Below are 22,863 nucleotides of genomic sequence, written 5' to 3'. Positions count from 1 at the left end.
TCTAGGCCACGCCCGTTGGGCACGGGGCTGCAAGTTTAAAAGTTGTTTTTTAGGACAACAACTGCATCACCTGCCAAACGGACCCCAGGACAGATCTTGGATTAAAAGCAGCTATCCGAAGGTACAAGCGGTTTGGGGGGGTTCAGATTGTTGGTGCAGAGTCGCTTTAAAGGACAAACTAAGGATCTTATACCAAGACAGGAAACCTTCAAAACGAAATGATGGTTTGGAATATGAGAACCTTTCTGTAAGTGTTCAAAGATTATAGAGAATAAAAGAAAACTTCTGTAACATTCAAGCAATAGCAAGTCATTGGGGTAGAAGAAGGCAAGGTAAAGATACCGAAGAGGGGAAAGGAGGGATGGAAAGATCCAATGGTGGCCTTCGACAACAGGCTGAGAATGCAGATGTTTAGGTTCTCTCTTGATAAAATTGGGCACCTTTATGCTACGTTTACACGGAACGATTATCGTTCGAATTTTCTCAATAACGATCGCATTTGAGCGATAATCGTTCCGTGTAAACACAGCGAATGATGAAGCGACGAGCGGGAAATCGTTCATTTTAATCTTTCAACATGTTCTCAAATCGTCGTTCGGTAAAAATTTGCAGATCACTTAGTGTAAACAGTCTTTCAAATAGTCACCCTATGTGAAATGTGGGCTTATACGATCTTAAAAACGATTTATTTGTCTAAACACTGATCGTTATAAAAACCAAATCGTTGCTTCAAAATCGTTAAGCGATTTATCGCTTTGTGTAAACGCAGCGTTAGCTAACCATGCTGACATAGAAGGAGGAGGACTATGTGACACAGATATTCTTCTGTATATTTCAAACAAACCTGACCGTTTTCTTATCCGATATCTATCACCTGGGGAGAGTCTGAAGGCCCCCATACACATTGTTAGGTGGTCGGCAAATAATCTGTTATTCTGGGTGACTGTACCTTCGCATCCAAGGCGCTATTACACCAAGCGATTATTCGGCTGATAAGCTGTAAGCATTTTAGTACTAGCTCATCTCTAATCAAGAAGAGGGCAGAGACTTGGGGGTCAAGAGAAGAGAAAAGTCACATGACACAAATCCCAGAGAAGCCCTGGTTCTGAAGAGTCTAGGGGGAGGGGCTCACATCTTTGGTTCATGGTTTACCTCTAATAACTGTGATAAAACCTCGGATACTCCATCATGTGACAGGTTCTATCCCCCTAGTGAATACATTTCTACTATAGTTATAAAGGTAAAGCAATTATGCAAAGCCTAATGTGTCACGAAGCTCCGATGTTTCTATATGTAGGGATTTTATGAGAAAAGACGATGCAAGAAAAGAAGAGTTGTCAGTAAACTTGCCCCATGTGCTTCATCTCCACCCAGCTTCCATTCCTGTAACTTCTCTATGACTGACAGCTTGTCACTTCCACCCTCAATATGTTCCCAACAAACATCTACAATCATGTAACACTCTCCCAAATTTAGCGTCTCTCACAGATCCAATTCCCACCGCTGCCAATTAAATTAATAACCGGGAAATGCGACTCCGCTGCTTCCCCGAACCTCCAGCAACATATTGTGTGTTACATAAGTGAGGAGAAGTGAGAAACCGGCAGATCGGATACAGACGCGAAGGAAGAAGCGCAGAGCCGCCGCCGATTCTGTAACCCCTTGCTGATCTGATGGAACGAGGAACGCGGACAAGACTGCGGCGACTGCTGAAGGGTTAGAAGTGTGCATCACATCGCAGCCACTAGGGGCACAGTAATGTAAATGTGGGCTTTTATTTAAGACAATCATATTGGTGTCAATCATTGAAAGGAACATGAAAAATCGTGAACAAACTACAGGGGCAAATAAAAAAAAAAGTGTTACAGAGAATAACAAAGACAGAGAAGTAGATAGATAAAAAGAAGATAGAAAGATTATAGATACTTATAGATAAGATAGATATTACTTTGATTTTAGATAGATAAATGGATGGCTAGTTAAAGAGATATTAGATAGATAGACAAATAAATATATAGATATGTGATAGATAGATAAATACCATGTTTCCCCGAAAATAAGACACTCTCATAAAATAAGACACCCCAACTACCCACGAAAATAAGGCACCCCTACTCTAAAGTAGGGCACCCCTTAAAAGTAAGGCTTCCTGTTGCCATCCGCCGCCACCCAGGAGTTAATCCCCTCGTGGACCTTCACAGCTGGCGCTGCAGGTATTCTGGTCCATGGCCCCCACGTCCTCCACGCATTCCCACATTCCCATGCACGTCCTCCACCACCCGTCCCGCTGCATACTTGGCGCATGTCCCACTGTTGCGAGGCCCTCTTGGTCCCCCTGCAAGGATGTGAGTATTCTGGGGAGGTTCAGGGGGTGTCTCATTACTCTCCCCCGGCCAGCACTATTTTATTTATGAGGAAACACGATAGATAGATAGATAGATAGATAGATAGATAGATAGATAGATTCCTAATCATTTTCTTATAGCTGGAGGGCTGAAAGTCTTCTGGAGAGGTCACAGCTCCATCAGGGACAGGGTTATAGGAATATTCTATGATGTTACCTCTTCCCTGTCCTCTTGCTGCTCTCCAGTCATGTTGGTTGTGGCTTCAGCCTGTTCCTCAATTTTCTCCTCTAGTTGTTCCTTAGTCTCATTGTCCTGATTGTCTGCTGATTCTTGTTGTTCTTCTATCATCTTAGCTTCATGTGTCACACTGGTATCTGGTTCCTGAGTTTCTTCTTCATCTTGTATGTGGTGACCATCCCCATCATTTTCTTTGGCCACTTTGTCTTCTATATGGCCCTGATTCTGTGTCGTGTCCTGATCTTCTATGTTTTCCTTCTCTTCCTCGTGAGCCTGCGGTCCACCGTGATCTCCAGGTACATCTTCTATGATTGGGTTCTCATGACCGTCTTCCTTCTGTTTTTCTTTCTCTTCCTGAAGATCCTGTGTTTGCCCAATCTCCAGGCCTTCATCCAGGGGGTGTTCTCCACTAAGCCTGTCCTCTGTAGTTGCACCGCCATGTGGTATCGGTTCTGTTTCTGTGTTGTTGTCATCAGATTGCAGTGGAGCAGAGTCTTCTTGAGACTTCTCTTCTGGTTGTGGTTCTAGGTGTTCTCCATGCTCCAGATGCTCTTGATGTGACGCTGTCTCCTCTGAAGGTGGATATTCTTGCCCAGAAAACCTATTACAAACATAAAATAATAAATTATCATTATGACATGGACATTGCTTTGCTTTCCATGCTGTGGACCACATTGATTATGTGTTGTAGACACTCTTTACACCTCACTAGTCAGGGCTAAGGAGTGAGTAGATGCGCCAGATTATTTAATTGATGCATCATTATTTTGGCACCACGCGGTGGTGTTAGACGTATTTAGCATGAGGCACCAAATCAATCACACAACGTGCACCACTGTGATAAATGTATCGCCTCCTCTCTCTGCCATGTGTAGTTTTATACAATAATAATCACCCTCCCTCGGTAATATCAATACTATATCCTCCACAATGCAACACAAAAGACAATACAGTGAACCCTCTGAACTATAGACCTGTGTAGAAGGACATGTGTGATCCTGGAGCCTAAGAGCTAGAAGAAGAGCAGCAACCACCTGCACAGGAGGTGGGATACATAAGGTCCTGCAGTATGAGAGCTAATAGAAGAGTGGCAGAATACTGAATACAGCAGCCAGTGTAAGGGTGGTATAACATGGGCTGATGGGGGCCCGATAATATGATCGGCGCTGGTTTACTGGGCCTATTACACAGGCCGATAATCGTTCAACAAGGGCTGCAGGGACATCGTTACCGATGTCCTTGCAGCCTTTGTTTAAACTGTATACATACCTATCCAGGTTGCATCGCTCCTCTTCCTCTGTGCTTCTCCCCGGGTCCTGCATGCTCCAGCTTCACAGCAGCTTGTCTCAGCTGACAAGCCACTCAGCCAATAACTGGCTGCGGCAGTCCCAGCCTGTGATTGGCCGAGCGGCCTGTTAGCTGAGACAGGCCACTGTGAAGCTGGAGCGCACGGGAACTGGTGAGAAGCACAGAGGAAGAGGAGCCCTGCAACCTGGATAGGTATGTATTCCTCTTTGCATATCGTCAGCGTCGGCCATGCACCGCTATTACACGTAGCAGTGCGCGGTCGGCGCCCAACGATTATAGGTCAGAACCTATATCAACGATCAGCCGATGACAATGATCATCGGCTGATCGCTGTCTTTATTACACGGAGTGATAATCGGTCGAATCGGGCCGATTCGGCTGATTATCGTTCCGTGTAATAGTATCCTTAGGCTACATTCACACGTCAGTATATTTTCAAGGATGAAATTCGTGATCAGCATATTTTTTTTCTCTACAATCTGCAAAATATCATCTGTAGTGCGTCCGAATTGTACTCTGTATTTTGAGCTCATAGAATTGAGGTACACAACTGCGGATGGTTTTGCCGAGTGCTTAGATGTTCTCCGCAAAATACGCAGGCTCCTAAAGACCTCTACAAGAGTGTCCACACCGCAATTGCGGACCGCATTATCATCTTTTTTTACGTTGCCGTTTGCTGTTCCGCAAAAATAGAGGATGTGTGAATTGCACCATAGTAATGAATAAGTTACAAAGTGTTCCGTAACTGCGTATCCGCAAATACAGTGGCACATTGGTTTAATAGTAACTTGGATTGAGAGCGTTTTGCAGGAAGAGCTCACAGTTTTTCAAAATTGTGACTTGGTTTAGGAGCATTGCTTTGGTTTAGGAGCTCCCTGTACTGGGTAGGAGGGGGAGTGGGGGAGGGTCATGGTCTGCATAGCGGGGTCTACAGCACTGTACTCTGACCCAGGAAGTTTCTCTAACCTTCCAAATCATAGCAGATCCACTTCAGGCTGGGGATTGCATAAGGGGACAGGACTGTGGAGGTAATCCCCTCATAGCTGTAACCACTCTATGTGCCCACATATGTCCTGCTCATTCCTTTATGCTTTCTGTAGTCTCTGTCAGTCCTTGTGTTTCCCATCCTCTCCATTCCTGCTATACTGTGCCTGCACTCAGCAATTCACATTATTGTATAGAAAAGTTTCTGTCACTGTCCTCCTGCACGGCTCTGTGATTCTTACTTCCTGTATCAACAAACTTCTGCTGTTTTCTCAGGTTTATGCAGTTACTACACATTATACTCCACATGCTGATTGCTATACTGTACAGTAAATTTACATGTTATGCAGAATAAAAAAATTATTTTTTGGGGTGTGTGTGGAACCAATTGTCTGCATTTTAATGATTTCTTATGGTAAAATTTGCTTTGGTTTAAGAGTGGATTTGGATTACAACCACAGCCCTAGAACGAATTATGCTTGTAATCCAATGCACCACAGAAAATGCTAACAGAAAAGCAGCATAAGGCTATGTTCGCATACAGTATTTTTGCTCAGTATTTTTCAACTAGAACGGCCGTTATTTCAAAACAACAGTAATTATTTGCCACTACATGGCGGCCATCCACTCAATTTCAACAGTGTGTGAACATGGCCTTTCTGTATTTTCAATCCACTCCCAGTTTTGGTTGAAAGATACTGACCAAAATACTGAGTACAATCCCGCCTGCCGTCGGTTTCCATGGCTCTCCACATGTCAATTCAGAGACCGGCAGAAGCGGAGGCGCACGAGCCGTCCCAGTGACACAGACGGCAGGCGGGATTCTGCGGTGGTTTCACACTACGGAATCTGCGCAGATAAATTCTGGCGGATTACGTCATCAGTACCCACTCGCGGCCTTGTGGGCAGATTCCGCATTTCAGCAAAAGAATTGACATGTCAATTCTTTTGGCGGATAGCGGAATCCAACCTCCCATAGAATGGTGTCTATGGAGCCGGCAGAAAGGCGCGCTGCCGTGAGCAGGTAAGAGCAACGGAATCCGACGGAATTTATCCGCGCAGATTCCGTACTCTGAACCCACCCTTATACTGAAAATGGCAGATAGTGTAAGAGGTTGGATGTGTAAGGTCCTGCAGCCTGGGAGCTAACAGAAAAGCAGCAAAATGCTAAATACGTCCCTGCATATGGACAAAAATGAAAACCATTAATTCAAATTCGATTGTCAGAATTCACCATTGTTTGCAGATGCCAACAAGGAGATTGTGGTACAGTTATTAATCTACAATGTTGAGGGACATGACCTCATGGTGTAATTGTGTGTTGCTAACCATTATATGTCAACTCAACAATCCATTGGCAACCATAGGTATGGCACCATGAGTTGTTGCTAGGCAATATACTTCACCTCTACCCACAAGGTGACAATGGGAGTCAACAAAAAAAACTTTATTGTTCATAAACAAAGCTGAGGTTGTGGAGATGTAAAGAACATTCCTCCATACTGATAGTGGTACAGTCCACCAAGAAATTGTCTTTGCAGTTGCTAGGCAACATGAAGGCTGTGGAGATCTAGAACACCTCTCCATCATATACAGTTAGATATGTACTCTCTGCTCTGTTGCTAGGAAACACTAGGCTAATACTAGATGTTAGAAACCCCTTTCTTGGTGACAGTGGTGCAGTCTGCTACACTATTGTTTCTGCTGTTGCTAGGCAACGTGAAGGCTGTGGTATTCAGGATGCTTCTTGTTACTCATAGAAAATGGGGCATTGTGCAAATGCTGCCCCATGTATATTAATGGTTTCCTCCCATGGGGCTTAGGGGCACCCCTAAAATTGTACCCATATATAAGTTTTATTATGTATAGCCTCCCCTAGATGACAGTGGAACATTCCAGTGCTGTTCACTCAGAGCAGCTCCCTCTGCAGGTGACAATGTTGATTTGCACCTACGAACAATAATCCTAATCTGATTAAACCCAGTCTTTAAAGGTGGCCGTACACTTTCAATATAACAATCGTTTGGCTGTCAGTATTCTCTCCCGCCTGACCCCTGTCCTCTCCATACACAGAGACGGCTGAGCGTTTCTGAATTCTCTTATAGAGAGGGGATGGTAAGCCACAGCCATAGAACTCAAACTACGGCTTATCCCTCCTAAAACAAAGGGGTCAGGCAGTGATTTTCCATGATACCCAACTCTTATCACCAATGACATCATCTGTTGGTGGTTGTTCTGAACCTGCCAAGAGCAGCAGGTGTGGTCAACGAAAGTATACGGTGTATAGGGACTTTGAATAATTTCTCAACACTCAAGGCATGTCTCCTAGGATTTCAGCAGCCAATATAGCTTTCATCTTGCAATCCACCTTGTGATCTCTGCTCTTGCAGAACCAAAAGTAAGTAATGCCTAGAAAACATGGATAGCGCCATAGGCTGCATCCACCTTCTCCAAGTGACGGAATTCGATCTAGCGATCACCTGGGCAGCCCCCCCGCGGCCTCCCCTGCACTCACCTGCTCGCTGCCGCCACGTGTAATAGCGCCGGCAGCGAGCGGGGACCGAGCTGACATCGCTCATTTGCTCCTCCAGTCACCCCGTGTAATAGTGGCTTTAGGGTTCAGCCCCAGTGTTTACAGAGGCTGATCTTTCAGAGGAACTTGCCCATTTAAAGTTGAATAAGGTGATGGGTACAGTTGGTGTCTACCACTCGATTGCTGCCCCCCGACGGAAGTCTATAGCCATTCCCTGCTAACAGGAGATCAAGTTCAACTTACAGAAACCCTACTGTGTTGATTGAGAGGAAGGCAATAACCCTTATGAGGCAGATTCCAATTGCCCCATAACACAGAGAAAAAATCCTTCCTTACTCCAATGTGGCAATTAGAATAATCCCTGGATCAGCGTCCTATCACATGTAATCTAGTGCCCATAACTTATAATATTATATTTATCAAGAAAAGCATCCAGGCCTCCCTTGAACTTATTTAATGAATCAGCCATGACAACAATGCTCTTACAGTAAAGAATCCGCGTCTGTGCTGATAGTGAAACTTTCTTTCCTCTAGACATAGAGGTTGTCACCTTGTCATGGTTACAGGCCTAGGTATAGAAAAATCTCTGTACTATCCATTCATATACTTTAAGGCTATGTTCACACTGCGTACGAATCCGTACGCATTTCTTACGGCGCCGTACATGTGCGGCTGAAACTACGGGCGTGCGAATATTCGATGTGCGGCCGGATGCGTACTCATTGCGAACGTACGCCCGTAGTCTACTTACGCTGCCCGAGCGCCCTACGAAGCGATCTGACAGCGGTCTTTTACTTGGAAATCTTCGCCTAGCCCCGGACACCCCACAGAACCTTTTGGATCGGCATAGAAGAGTGGAAAAATAAAGAAATCACCACTTCGTACGGATCCGCGCGATACGCTACGGGCGTAAGTTACAGCCTTCCGGACGGAAACAATGGTCTGGTTCATTTCTTACGGCGCCGTATACGATCCGGGCGTACATTCGTACGAAGTGTGAACTGTGCGGCCGGGATCGTATACTTTGCATTGTACGCTAACTACATAAGTTTCCGGCCGCATATTCACGGAGCGCACTACGGCCGGAAGCTTACGTAGTGTGAACCTAGCCTTACATTGTATTCAGATCGCACTTAAGATGTGTTTTTTCTAGTGTAAAAAAACCCAATCTTGACAACCTGTCCTGGTACTGTAACCCACCCATTCCCTTAATGACCTTTATTGTCCTCCTCTGCACCCTCTCTGGTTCAGCTGTGTCCTTCTTATATACCGGTGCCCAAAGCTGTACACAGTATTCCATATGTGGTCTGACCAGTGATTTATAAAGAGGCAAAACTATGTTCTCATCTTGAGCATCTATACCTCTTTTGATGCATCCCATTATTTTATTAGCCTTGGCAGCTGCTGCCTGGCACTGATCACTAAAGCTGAGTTTACTGTCCATCAATACCCCCAGGTCCTTTTCAGAAGCACTTTTACCCAGTTTTAATATTTAGCACATAATTTTAACCATTATTACTACGGCCCAAGTGCATAACCTTACATTTATCCACATTAAACTTCATTTGCCATTTCTCTGCCCAAGCCTCCAGCTTCTCCAAATCCCTATGTAATAATATATAATCCTCCTCTGTCGGTATTTCTTTATTGTCATCTGCAGATATGGAGATGTGACTTCATATTTTATTTTACTACATTTCTTCCTGTGCCCAATGACCTCCCAGAATGATGAAAGTATCAGCAAACTGCAGCTGACAGATTGAGGCTAGCCATAATAATAATATACACTGAATATCCCGTTTTACAGCCCTCCATCTAGTAATGTATGAAGGCCTTTAATCTTCAGAGCCACAGAAATTAATTGTGGCATAGATCACAATATGTGGTGAAATTATCCTACAGGAATATTGGCACACGTGGATAGAATAGCTTCTCACTAGAGATGAGGGAACCTGGAGCATGCTCGAGTCCATCCGAACCCGAACTTTCGGCATTTGATTAGCGGTGGCTGCTGAAGTTGGCTATGTGGAAAACATGGATATAGTCATTGGCTGTATCCATGTTTTCCAGACAACCTTAGAGCTTTATCCAACCTCAGCAGCCCCAGCTAATCAAATGCCGATTGATCGGGTTCGGATGGACTCGAGCATGCTCGAGGTTCGCTCATCTCTACTTCTCACACATTAGCTGGAGGTCCTAGTTCATCACAGAGACAGCACCTCCCCCACCTTCCAATTACATCTCCTCCACCAGTCTGACCTGAAAGGAAGAAACCATTGATTCATGCTGCTTGTGCCGGATTCTGACCTTCTTCCCATTAATATGGTAACACAGAGATGTGGACCCATCTAAACGGCCATGTTTCTCCCCAGAGATCTGGATCCATCTAACTGACCATGTTTCTTCACAGAGATCTGAATTCAACTGATCGACCAGGTTTCTCTACAGAGATCTGGATCCATTTGGCCAGTCATGTTTCTTCACAGAGATGTGGACCCATCTGACCAGCCACGTTTCTCCAGAGATCTGGATTCTGGATCCATCTGACCAGCCATGTTTCTCTGCTGTTTAGTGATGCAATATTTGCCCTTTTGCCCACTGGATTCTAGCCTTTCCGTTCCTCCTAAACACAATGAAGTTGGAGCTGTTCGCATGATGTTATAGATAAATGCTAAGAAGTGTCAAGTTGTGAATTGTAGAAAGAATTGTATTTAGCTGCAGATTTCACTGTGCTTCCCCTGTTCGTCAGAACAATTCCTGAAATCCTCCTCTGATCACTTTCAGCGATGAGCTGTCCACAGGATCTCCATTCTCTAGATTGTTTTTCTTGATCGCGACATTCTGCATATACTCTCCACACCAGTACATGGGAAAAGGCTGGTGTTGAGCTCCTAGCACTGGCTAGTCTAACCCTAATGACCAGGCCTCACTACAAGTCACTTCGATCACTAGAATTTCCAGACCAATTTGGATTCACACCAAAACTGATCAATGGATTTGATGCACACTCCAACTTATTTCCATACAGGGAAGATCAAATCATAGAGCGTAGCAAGATCTAATAAAGGGGACATTTAGTACGCTTCCCCTTCCAGTGATCTACAACAGTTGTTTTGCACCATTAACAGCAGTCAAGCAAAGTCAGCCTGTGAGCAAACCTGACTATATTAACCAGGACAGATGTAGTAAGAGGTGTTGGTAATCTTGCATAGTACTTTGGACCTGGTGACTTAAAGTGACACTGGATGAGGACTTCTCTTCACAGCTGTTAACCCTTAGCCCCGCCCACAGTGGTTCTGTAGACCCATCAGTGGCCATTGGAATGGGCTAGGCCCCACCTCTCTAGGCCGGGCCATACCAGTGGCTACTGAGGGGGGGGGTCGGCAGACAGTTTTTGAAGTGACAGGCTGCTCAGCCAATCCCTGGCCAGAGATTGGCTAAGTAGCCTGTCACTTCAGAGACTGGCTCTGAAATTGTACAGACAGCTGCGGGGAGTGCGGAGAAACCAGGAAGACACCAGGGAGCATGGAGAGGTAATATATACAGTTTATTATTTTCTTTACAGATTCATCAGCCGCCACCGACCAATGTTTTTACGTCAGGACCAAAAGAAATGGTCAGCAGATGATAGTTGTCTTTATCACATGGAGTAATAATCTGCCGAATCGGCAGATTATCGCTTCGAGCAATAGGCCCTAAATCTTTCCCACTTTGGGTGTACATTATTTTTAGATGACTTTTGAAGAGGAGATAACAGCGGAGTCTAGCACCTCTTTGCTTGACAGAGAAAATAGGTCTAGCTACAAATTGCTACAATGTAGATACCATAGTGTAACAGTGATTACAGAGAACGCAAAGCATAGATAAGCACAAAATAAACATAAGGCAGAGAAATTTTTCATTTTTAACCTGATTTTTTTCTTAAAAGGCTATGAACACCTTTGACATAAAAACTTTGCGGTTGTTTTTGGCGTTTCGCAGATGTTTTTTTGGACGGACGTCATTTTGGCACCAAAACATTGTCAGTTTATGCAAATGATGCCCGTAATTTGCATGAAACTGCCATGTTTTGACGCCAAAATGATGGACGTCCAAAAAAAAGATGTTGTGTAAACATGGCCTTATTCTGCAATCCTTATTCATTCTAAGACTCCATAATATGCAATGTGCAGCTTGCTCCTAGGCTCAGACTCTTCTCACAGCTGAATGTGAGGTCTAAGTACTGAGGAGTGTACAGTATGCCCACCTCCCTATCTACAGCCTTTGTAAGTTGCCCTCTATGTATGCTCTCCTCCCTATCTATAGCCTTTGTAATTTGCCCTCTATGTATGCTCTCCTCGCTATCTAGAGCCTTTGTGAGTTGCCATCTACATATGCCCACCTCCCTATCTCCAGCCATTGTGAGTTGCCCTCTATATAAGCTTTTCTCCCTATCTACAGTCTGAGAGCTGCTCTCTATGCATGCTCCCCTCCCTTTCAAAAGCCAGTGACCTGCTGTCCATGTATACTCTCCTCCCCATTTGTAGCCTGTGTAATCTGCCTTCCACGCATGTCCTCCAAAATCTCCACACACTGTGCTGCTGTGTACTCCTCTCCCCTCTGGCCGCTGCTGCCTCTAACACTGGGTGAAGGGTGGCAGGCAGTAGAAAACCTGTCAGGCACAGACACAGCTCACGGATCTATTTCTCTCACAATCAGGTGGCAGATGGGCTGGTGAAGGACATTCACCAGACACACTCTCTAGAAGTAAAATTCAGAATATTTATGCTAAAGATCATTTAGAAAACTGCTTAATTTTGCATTCAGAAAACAAAAGAAAAAATTTTAAAAAATCAGTACAAAGATGTTCATAGCCTTTAAGGTCACGTACAGAGACAATGCGAAGCGTGAATGAATCGGAGCGCAATCAGATTGACAGAAAAAGAAGAATTTTATTTGATCATTTTGGCATCTACGGGCAGTAGCAGTACGAGTGCTCTTGTTCCTGCTCTTCACAGTCCTCACGTCACCCTTCACACTACACTCACTTTTCTCCAGGCTCGTCCTTCAGTTTACGGACTCCTTCTCTGGCCTGATGACCTCGGAATGCGGCTTGTATCACAGTGGCAGACTGTTCCCGGAGCGTATTGTCGGTGTCGCTTTTCTCCTCCTGCTGCAAAAGTAACAACCAGATGTGTTATTTACCAACAAGAGCAGTTCAATGCAACAGAAGTGCAGCTGTATACCCGTATACTGATATACTGATGTGTGTGCAGAAATAGAGCTGCCTATGATGGGGTCTGCCAATATGTATACTGCAGACTTGGAGCCTCAAGACTATAAGTCCCTACAGACTGGGTGCTTTAGATCAGTAGTTATAGTCCCTTTAAAGTTACAGGTTGTTACCTCCCTATAAGCAGAAGCCTATGTAAGATTGCGCTTTGTGTGCTAATAATTCCATAGCCTAATGTGAGATTTTTATGGTTACTGTGTCACGGTACAAGTCCTGAAAGGTCACTAATTAAATACTAAGGACGATTATTATAATTACAAGCAGAGAGATCGGATCTGTCCCTTTTGTTGTGTCCTAGTTTAGGAAGGAAACAGCAGAGACATTTTATATGCAGATGAGACTGTGGCCTGTATTCAGCTCAGTGGAAAATCCCAACTAAAGAGATAGAAGTGAATAGTATGCTGGGAGGAGCCAAAGTACTTCTGGGCGGAGCTGTGGTATGGGAAGGGTGTGGCCAAATATTGCTCTGCTTTTTAACCAAATAACCTGGTAGGTGCTTGGATATATTTATTTGGTTAAATGGGTACTGTCTCTTTAAAAAAAAAAAACAACTTTTGACATGTCCTAAAGATTGGTCAGTTGAGGTCTGGATGGCCAGACTCCCACCAATCATTAGATGGAGCAGTGAGAAGTGCTTTACTCCTTGCTGCAGGTGACAGTCCACACTGTAGGTCTATGGAGAGAGTTTCCTGCAGTCAGACAGTTAAGGGCTTAGCTTAGTGCTTATATGATAATAATTTTTTAAAGTGACAGACACCATTTATACTGTGAAGCTGCTGTCATGTGTGATGATAAAGTTTATCATCACATATAAAGAACATGTCTTATTTATGTGATAATATGGCAGTAGAGGATAAGCGTCTATGTGTCTTAAGGAAAAAGAATAGTATTTGAGAGGTTGAAGTTAAAGAGACACTGTCGTATATATATATATATATATATATATATATATATATATTTATTTATTTTTTGCAGAAATCAATAGTCCAGGCAATTTTAAGAAACTTTGTAATTGGGTTTATTATGCAAATATGCCATTATCTGCATTTGAAAATACTTTTCCCAGGTCCCCCCCCCCTCCTTCCTCTTTTCAATTCACTGCAAAATATCAGGAAATTGTGACTTGTTGCATCAGACACAACCCTGTCTGTTCTATAGAGAGGGGAGGGGGGGGGAGGGACATGAGTCAGCAGCAAGAGCGGAGAACAAAGGATTACAGGCACGGAGCTGGGTGACAGCGTATTCAGAGGTCAGAGAGGTCAGTGCTGACTGTCAGAGGAGATAGCCGGTCATGTAGTTGTAAATTAACTCTTTGTTGTCCTGTTTTGGTGTCTCATTTCCCTCTCTACATAGGAGAACAATGAAGACAGGGGGGAGAGCTTCAAACTGCTTTTTCATGATAACTATTCATTTTTCGGCTAATAAACTCAATTACAAAGTTTCTTAAAATCGCCTGTACTATTGATTTCTGCAAAAAAATTTTTTATGACAGTGACACTTTAAAGGGGTATTCCAATATCAGCTTGTTAACCCCTATCCACTATGGAATAAAAGAGTAATGGAAAGAGACATGTAAACAATCTTGGAATAAATAGTTAAAAATGCTACTATATATAATAAGAGGCCAGATGATGAAAACAGATGGGCCTGAATACGATTTACACATGGAATTTCAGAAGGGAAGGAGCTTTAAGATGGATGTGGTTGGAGATCTCTGAGCGATGCTGGGGACATTTTATATGACCTGGTTTGCATATGGGCTACTAAAAAACCTCACATGAGAATGGATACACAATTAGGCTATGTTCCCACAACGTATTTTTTGAACGAATCACAGCCATTGTTGCAATTTGCAACAACGACCGTGATTAATTAAAAAAATACTTTGCATCGAAAATTAATGGAATCCCGGCCGGAGTGTATACACATAGTATACACTCCGAACGGGATTGCAAGCGGCCGCACGGAAAACTGCCATTTTTGTGCGGCCGTTATTGACTGAATAGCGGCCGCACAGAATTGTCAGTTCACACAATGGAAAGTGCAGCTCCTGCCGCACTTCTCATTGTTTGCTATAGTGAATTTAGGATGCAGGCACATACGGATACACAGATGAAGCTCAGCAGTGGCGGCCAGGATGATCTTCACTGACACCGGCCATTCTCTGACTCGGCCAGTGTCTAACTGTGGGTTAACCCGGCCTAAAAGTGCAATCAGGACTGTACATTTATGAAGGGCTGAAAGGACTTGGCTGGGATAGTTACAGAGCTCCTAAAATAGGGGTATTAGGTCCTCACAACCTTGGTATGTATAAAGTGTGGAAGGCTCTTCCAAGGAGTAGCTATAAACAACTGAATAGATGGTTTAGTATGTAGGAAATAGTCAAGAGGTGGGAGCGGAGTTGGGGCACCCCCAGTGGGTGGTTGAAAAAGGGGATTAAGGGCAAGAGTGATGTAGAAGCATTAAAGGAGCTACTAAAAAATCTGCTGCAGGCGGGGTGGGGGGGTGGGAACAATAAACAATGTATACTTACCTATCTCTATGCCTTCTTGGCGCTGCTCTAACCTCTCCTGTGCAGCTGCCAGATGTCATTTTCCATGTATGCCGTGGACCCGACACATTCTGCTGCAACATCATGGACGAGCTGATGAGTTGCCCACTCAGCCAGTCAGTGACTGCAGCTGTGTCCAGCCCCAGCCCCTGATTGGCCGAGCCCAGCCCCAGTCCCTGATTGGCTGAGTGGGCAATCAATCAATGGGGGATGTGACGTTGCATCAGCAGGAGCTGCTGGAAGCCGGAAGAAAGTGGGAAGGCAGCGCTGTGAGGGCACAAGGATGGGTAAATATACATGGTTTATTATGTTCCTGCATTCCCCTGCCTTCCTCTGATTTTTGTTGTTTCATGGGACTTCTCCTTTAAGGGATCAGTAAGGCACCTTTGGAAATACCATAGGTGTACAAGAAAAGATTTCCCAGTTAATATGTCATTTGGGATATATACCCAATGAGATATATACAGTCTATATCTTCATATATATTTGTAAATAAAAAAAATATCCACAGGATAGGGGATAGCAAGCTGATTGGTGGAGGTCTGACAGCTGGAACACCCATGATTCCAAGAACAGCGACCAGGCTTCCATAGAAAATGACTGGGGTCAACACGCATATGTGTCCAGTTGCTATATTCTGACAGACAAACTAAGGCCTCGTTCTCACATTCTGTGCATGTTCTGTATATATGGACAGCCTGCTATAGAATGGACTTTGGAACTCCTGGCATGATCACTCATTATGATGCCATGAATCCTGAACTAGTTAAATCTTTGCACTACTGTAGTGTGGAGACATATATATTTTTTACATTAGTGTCCCTTTAAGTAGCACCATTTTAGGACAAATCTCGGTTTTGTATCTTGATATAATTTGTGCATATAAGAAATGTCTATCTCAAGATGTCTAATTCTGCCGGTGCCATGCATATTTCATGAGGAGCTAGAAAGTGCATTTCATTAAACTGCAATGACATTAGAGAAGGATCGCTGAGTGCTAGACGTGTAAAATCCATTACGGAAAATAAAAGTTTGTTCCCAATCTGGCGATGTGTGTACAGTAACGGGGGAGGCTCCGGTGACTCTACAATCACACAGCTCGGAGACGGGAACGTGTCCTTCAGCTCTGCCAGAAAGGTTTTCCTTCAGTTATATCGTATTGTCTCTCTTCCATATTACCAGGTTTCCTCACATACATCCGTAGGGGAGAATGTAGAAAATCATTTGGAAACAAACTCCTGAATCTGCACATAAACTGCACAGAGTACAGGGAGATGGGGCATGTAGTCTGTGACATAAGTGACATCTATGGATACCGGCCCCATACAGCTCACGCCTTCATACCTGGGGTTCCACCTCTGCTAGCAGGGAGGATGATGGGGGATCTTGTGGCTCCACAGTGTCCTCAGCATTGTCCAGGACTGGGACACTTTCTGTCCTGTCACTTGTATCTTCAGTGTGGGCAGGAATGGCGTTATCTTCACCAAGCTACAAATCGAGGTAAACCATCATTACTATTAATAAAGTACGAGGCTGGAACGGTCCCTCCAGTACAAGAGGATGAAACAATATCTCTGACCTGTATTAGGATTTGACGATCCAAAACACAGACATGTACTATAGGATGACATTCCTAAACACTGACCTCTACTAGAACATGGCACTCCAGAACATTGAGCTGCACTACAGGAGGACAATCCAGAACACTGAGCTGCACTACAGGAGGACACTCCAGAACACTTACCTGTACTAGAGGATGACACTCCAGAACACTGACCTGCACTACAGGAGAACACTCCAGAACACTTACCTGTACTAGAGGATGACACTCCAGAACACTGAGCTGCACTACAGGATGACACTCCAGAACACTGACCTGTACTAGAGGATGACACTCCAGAACACTGACCTGCACTACAGGAGAACACTCCAGAACACTTACCTGTACTAGAGAATAACACTCCAGAACACTGAGCTGCACTACAGGAGGACATTCCAGAACACTGACCTGTACTAGAGGATGACACTCCAGAACACTGACCTGCACAACAGGAGGACACTCCAGAACACTTACATGTACTAGAGAATGACACTCCAGAACACTGAGCTCCACTACAGGATGACACTCCAGAACACTGACCTGTACTAGAGGATGACACTCCAGAACACTGACCTGCACTACAGGATGACACTCCAGAACACTGACCTGTACTAGAGGATGATACTCCAGAAGACTGACCTGCACTACAGGAGGACACTCCAGAACACTTACCTGTACTAGAGAATGACACTCCAGAACACTGAGCTGCACTACAGGATGACACTCCAGAACACTGACCTGTACTAGAGGATGACACTCCAGAACACGGACCTGCACTACAGGATGACACTCCAGAACACTGACCTGTACTACAGTATGCTACTCCAGAACATTAACCTAGAGGATGTCACTTTAGAAAAATGACCTATACTAGAGTATGTAGCTTCAGAACACCGACCTGTATCAGATTATGACAGTCCAGACCATTGATCTGGAGGATAAAGCTCTAGACCTTGACCTTTTTTAGAGTATGACAATCCAGGACAATAAACCAAACAAGAGTATGCCACTCTAGAACACTGACCTGTACTAGTGGATGACACTCCAGAACACTGACCTGTACTAGTGGATGACAATCCAGAACACTGACCTGTACTAGAAGATTAAACCAGATGGTGGGCACCCTGAAGTATGGTGGTGCATGTAGAAACTAGCGATCGGCACTCCAGCTCGGAGTGCCCAGGGAATAGACAAATAGTGCAAATAGAATCTCAGCACTCAAGTTTGAAGCAGAATAGACAATGTGTTTTATTCAAACATGTTGGACGCTGCACGCCTTCACACCATCAGGTCTTTATCAACAAGTATCGTACAAAGATTCTTGGCACTAGCCAGTGTTGAAAGTTGCTTTGAAGTTTTACTGCATGTCCAAAGTAGAAACGTTTTGCCACGCTCCTTCATCTGAAAAAAGCGTATGCTAAACCACAACCTGTCTGTATTTCTGCTTTGGACATGCTAAAAAATTTTACTGCAACTTTTTAACACTGGTGAGTGCCGAGAATTTTTGTACTACAGGATGACACTCTAGACCATGGGTCTCCAAACTGTAGCCCTCCAGATGTGGCAATACTACATTTCCCATTATGCCTGGACAGCCAAATCCAAAGCTTTAGCTGGCATGATGGGAATTGTGGTTTTGCAACAGCTGGAGGGCCGCAGTTTGGAGACCCATGCTCTAAAATAATGACCTGTAGCTCAAGAGCTCTGACCTGTACTAGATGATGACAGTCTAGAAAATGAATCTGTACTAGAGGCTTTAACTCCAGAACATTGGCCTGTATACTCCAGAACACTGATCTAGAGCATAAGACTCCACAATGGTTTTTGACCTTCAGCTACACTACCTTATCTTCTTCTTCCTCATTCTCTTGAACAGATGAGGTGAGATCTTGCACATTTCCTGTGCTGGAGAAGACGTCTTCCGTGCGTGCAGTGAATACAGTGTCCTCTGGATGCTGCAATCACAATGAAGTATCATTACTGCAAAGATCCAATATTTTCCATCATGCCCGACCCCCTAGCTCCACCGACATCATCTGATGGTTGGGAGGATCCCATACACCTTATAGCGATGTCCAAATCTGCTGCGATCGGTGGGCATGGCTGACTAAAGTATAACATGTATGGGGACCTTAAGACTCCAGAATGGTTTTCGACCTCCAGCTACACTACCTTATTTTCATCTTCCTCCTTCCTTGCGCTGGAGAGGACATCTTTCGAGCGTGCAGTGTCCTCTGGAAGCTACAATCACAAAGAACTATCATTACTGCACAGATCCAATATTTTCCAAACAAGGCATTTCCACCGACACAACAAGATGCTAAACTCTCCGAGGCTTTATGTGTGATGGAACATTTCCCTTATTTTCAAGATAGGGGCTGAGTTTTGCAACAGCTGGGAAGCCGCAAGTTGGAAAACACCAATGTCACTCCAGAACAATGACCTGTACTAGAGGATGATACTCCAGAACACTTACCTGTACTAGAGAATATCATTTCAGAACACTGGACTGTACTAGAGAATATCACTCCAGAACACTGGACTGTACTAGAGAATATCACTCCAGAACACTGGACTGTAGTAGAGAATGTCACTCCAGAACACTGAACTGTACAGGAGAATATCACTCCAGAACACTGGACTGTAGAACACTGGACTGTAGTAGAGAATATCACTCCAGAACACTGGACTGTAGTAGAGAATGTCACTCCAGAACACTGAACTGTACAGGAGAATATCACTCCAGAACACTGGACTGTAGTAGAGAATATCACTCCAGAACACTGGACTGTAGTAGAGAATATCACTCCAGAACACTGGACTGTAGTAGAGAATATCACTCTAGAACACTGGACTGTAGTAGAGAATATCACTCCAGAACACTGGACTGTAGTAGAGAATTTCATTCCAGAACACTGGACTGTAGTAGAGAATGTCACTCCAGAACACTGACCTGTACTAGAGAATATCACACCAGAACACTGGACTGTAGTAGAGGATATCACTCCAGAACATGTGTATGGATGCCTTAAGACTCCAGAATGCTTATTGACCTCCAGTTACACTACCTTATCTTCATCTTCCGCACTCTCTTGAACAGATGAGGTGAGATCTTGCGACAGCTGAACATTCCCCACACTGGAGAAGACGTCTTCCATGCGTGCAGTGAACGTGGCTTCCTCTGAATGCTGCAATCACAATGAACTATCATTACTGCAATGATCCAATATTTTCCATTATGCCCGACCCCTAGCTCCACCAACATCTTCTGACGGTTGGAAGGATCACATACACTGAATACTGATGCCCGAACCTGCTGCGGGCAGTGGGTACAGCTGATGGAAGTATAGCATGTATGGGGACCTTCAAGCTCCAGAATGGTTATTGACCTCCAGCTACACTACCTTATCTTCATCCTCCTCATTCACTTGAACAGATGAGGTGAGATCTTGAGACAGCTGAACATTCCCCACGCTGGAGAAGACGTCTTCCGTGCGTGCCGTGAACGTGGCGTCCTCCGAATGCTGCAATCACAATGAACTATCATTACTGCAATGATCCAATATTTTCCACCACCAAGACATTTCCACCACCGGGTGACACAGACACAACAGGAAGCTGAACTCTACAGGGCTTTATATGTGATGGAACATTTCCCTGATTTTTATGATAGGAGCTGAGTTTTACAACAGCTGGAAAGCCACAAGTTGGAGAACACCAATGTTACTTCAGAACAATGACCTGTACTAGAGAATGACACTCCAGAACACTGACCTTTGATAGAGGATGACACTCCAGAACACTGAATTGTACTAGAGGTTATCACTCCAGAACATTGCACTATACTAAAGGATGACACTCCAGAACACTGACCTGTACTAGAGGATCTAGAAACAAAATATAAGATAGCGCTCCATAGCGTAATTCAGACAGGGCTGAAGTGGTGAAAGTAAGCACATAGAACTCTCACCTGAGTAGGTTGTGCTGGTATAAGGCACAACTCTTACTGATAGCATGTAAATGAACCTCAGCCACTCCCGACTAATCCACACAGGGATTGAAGACAGTCAATATCCTCCTCCACTCTAAGGCGGGTAAAACGGGCGCAGGTCCAAGGGGTTATAGTGATATAAAATATCATAAAATTTATTAAAAGAATTATGCCAGCGACACAACGTGTCACAAGACTGGTCCGGTCTCTTTATAAAGTTTCTAAAAGGACACTTTTAGACACTTAATAAAGAGACTGGACCGATCTCGAAACTCGCTGTGTCGCTGACATAATTTTTTAATAAGCTTTATATCACTATTACCTCTTGGACCTGCGCCTGTTTTACCCGCCTTGAAGTGGAGGAGGATATTGACTGTACTTGAGGATGACATTCCAGAAAACTGACCTGTACTAGAGGATGTCACTCCAGAACACTAACCTTTGATAGAGGATGTCACTCCAGAACACTGGACTGTACTAGAGGATGTCACTCCAGAACACTGGACTGTACTAGAGGATATAACTCCAGAACATTGCACTGTACGAGAGGATGACACTCCAGAACACTGATCTGTATTAGAGAATATCAGTCCAGAACATTGGACTGTACAAGAGGATATCACTCCAGAACAGGTATTGACCTCCAGTTACACTACCTTATTTTCATCTTCCTCATTCTCTTGAACAGATGAGGTGAGATCCTGAGACAGCTGGACATTCCCAGTACTGGAGAAGACGTCTTCCGAGCGTGCAGTGAACGCGATGTCCTCTGGATGCTACAATCACAATGAACTTTTATTATTGGATTAATCCAAGATATTTCATCCTGTCCAACCCCCTAGCTCCACCGACATCATGTGACAGTCAGGAGGATCTCATACACCTTATAGCGACGCCCGAACCTGCTGCGAGCAGTGGGTATGGCTGACTAAAGTATAACACGTATGGTGACCTAAATGCTCCAGAATGGTTATCACCCTCCATGTACACTACCTTATCTCCATCTTCCTCATTCCCTTGAACAGATGAGGTAAAAACTTGAGAGAGCTGAACATTTCCGATGCTGGAGAAGACGTCTTCCGTGCGTGCAGTGAACGTGGCGTCCTCTTGATGCTACAATCACAATGAACTATCATTACTGCAATGATCCAATATTTTCCAAACAAGACGCTTCCACCACCGGGTGACACAGACACAACAGGATGCTGGACTCTCCGGGGCTTTATGTGTGATGGAACATTTTCCTTTTGTTACGGATTAATCTGGTCGGGCTGGTGATGAGACCCGGGAGACGATATAAACATATACTGCAGCATCCATCAACCTCTGGCTCTCCACCCATTGCAAAACTACAACCCCCTATCATGGCCTGACAGCCGAAGGCTGTCAGGCCATGATAGGGGTTGTAGTTTTGCAACAGCTGGAGAGGCGCAGGTTGGGGAACACTGACATACAGTACACATGATGTATCCATCTACTAGAAACAACTATGTGGGAAGACATGTGCTCTAAATATATCCATCCATTGCATAATTCACCACTGCCTCCCATGCAGGTAGCGGTACGGCAGCTGTGATATTACAATACACATATCAGCTTACACCCCGATGGTTTATGCCTATGACAGGCCGGATTTGTTGTACAAGCTTCCTTTATGTGCAAAATTTATGAGCAAAAATTTATGAAAAACCTGTAAATGGCAGAACAACAATGTCCCATCACACCTCTGCAGGATCCAGAACTTTCCTCCGCTGACAGCCGCTCCCCCCCCCCCCTAGTGCACTGCAGTATTTGCCACAGACTCTCGACTACCAGCTATCGGCCTGGCACACGGAGAGTTAATACAATTATTTCTAATTTTACTTTGATGTCTTTTGTGAAGTTTTTATCTTGGCTTTTCTTGTCATTTTTTTTTTTCAGCAGAAGCGAGGGATGCAGGCTGTCTTCCCGCTGTGTCGGGGAGTGGGGAGGGGGCAGTGCTTTCGGTGACATATGTCAGGGTTCTGCTTGTGTGCTTGGGAACACAACAAATATTCACCAGA

At 44.4% G+C, this 22,863-nt stretch overlaps 1 protein-coding gene across 3 annotated transcripts in view; it reads right to left on the bottom strand.

Annotated features, from left to right (window-relative positions):
- Positions 1–22,863, bottom strand: part of SPA17 (sperm autoantigenic protein 17) — a 56,302-nt gene that overhangs the window by 22,011 nt on the left and 11,428 nt on the right. Inside the window, exons 4-12 of one of the 3 annotated variants that reach the window (XM_069948182.1) lie at positions 21,815–21,934; positions 21,478–21,597; positions 20,235–20,354; positions 19,899–20,018; positions 19,003–19,071; positions 18,675–18,785; positions 16,575–16,718; positions 12,435–12,559; positions 2,562–3,183 (exon numbers count right to left, since the gene is read on the bottom strand). In XM_069948182.1, the coding sequence (XP_069804283.1) occupies positions 2,562–3,183; positions 12,435–12,559; positions 16,575–16,718; positions 18,675–18,785; positions 19,003–19,071; positions 19,899–20,018; positions 20,235–20,354; positions 21,478–21,597; positions 21,815–21,934 (1,551 nt within the window). The remainder of the gene's footprint in view (positions 1–2,561; positions 3,184–12,434; positions 12,560–16,574; positions 16,719–18,674; positions 18,786–19,002; positions 19,072–19,898; positions 20,019–20,234; positions 20,355–21,477; positions 21,598–21,814; positions 21,935–22,863) is intronic. The other 2 variants (XM_069948183.1, XM_069948184.1) reach the window with 2 other exon arrangements.

This window comes from Dendropsophus ebraccatus, chromosome 12 (assembly GCF_027789765.1).
Source record: "Dendropsophus ebraccatus isolate aDenEbr1 chromosome 12, aDenEbr1.pat, whole genome shotgun sequence".
Classification (NCBI taxonomy): domain Eukaryota; kingdom Metazoa; phylum Chordata; class Amphibia; order Anura; family Hylidae; genus Dendropsophus; species Dendropsophus ebraccatus.
The sequence above is the reverse complement of the archived record's forward strand: the minus strand, read 5'-3'. Positions and strand labels throughout refer to the sequence as shown.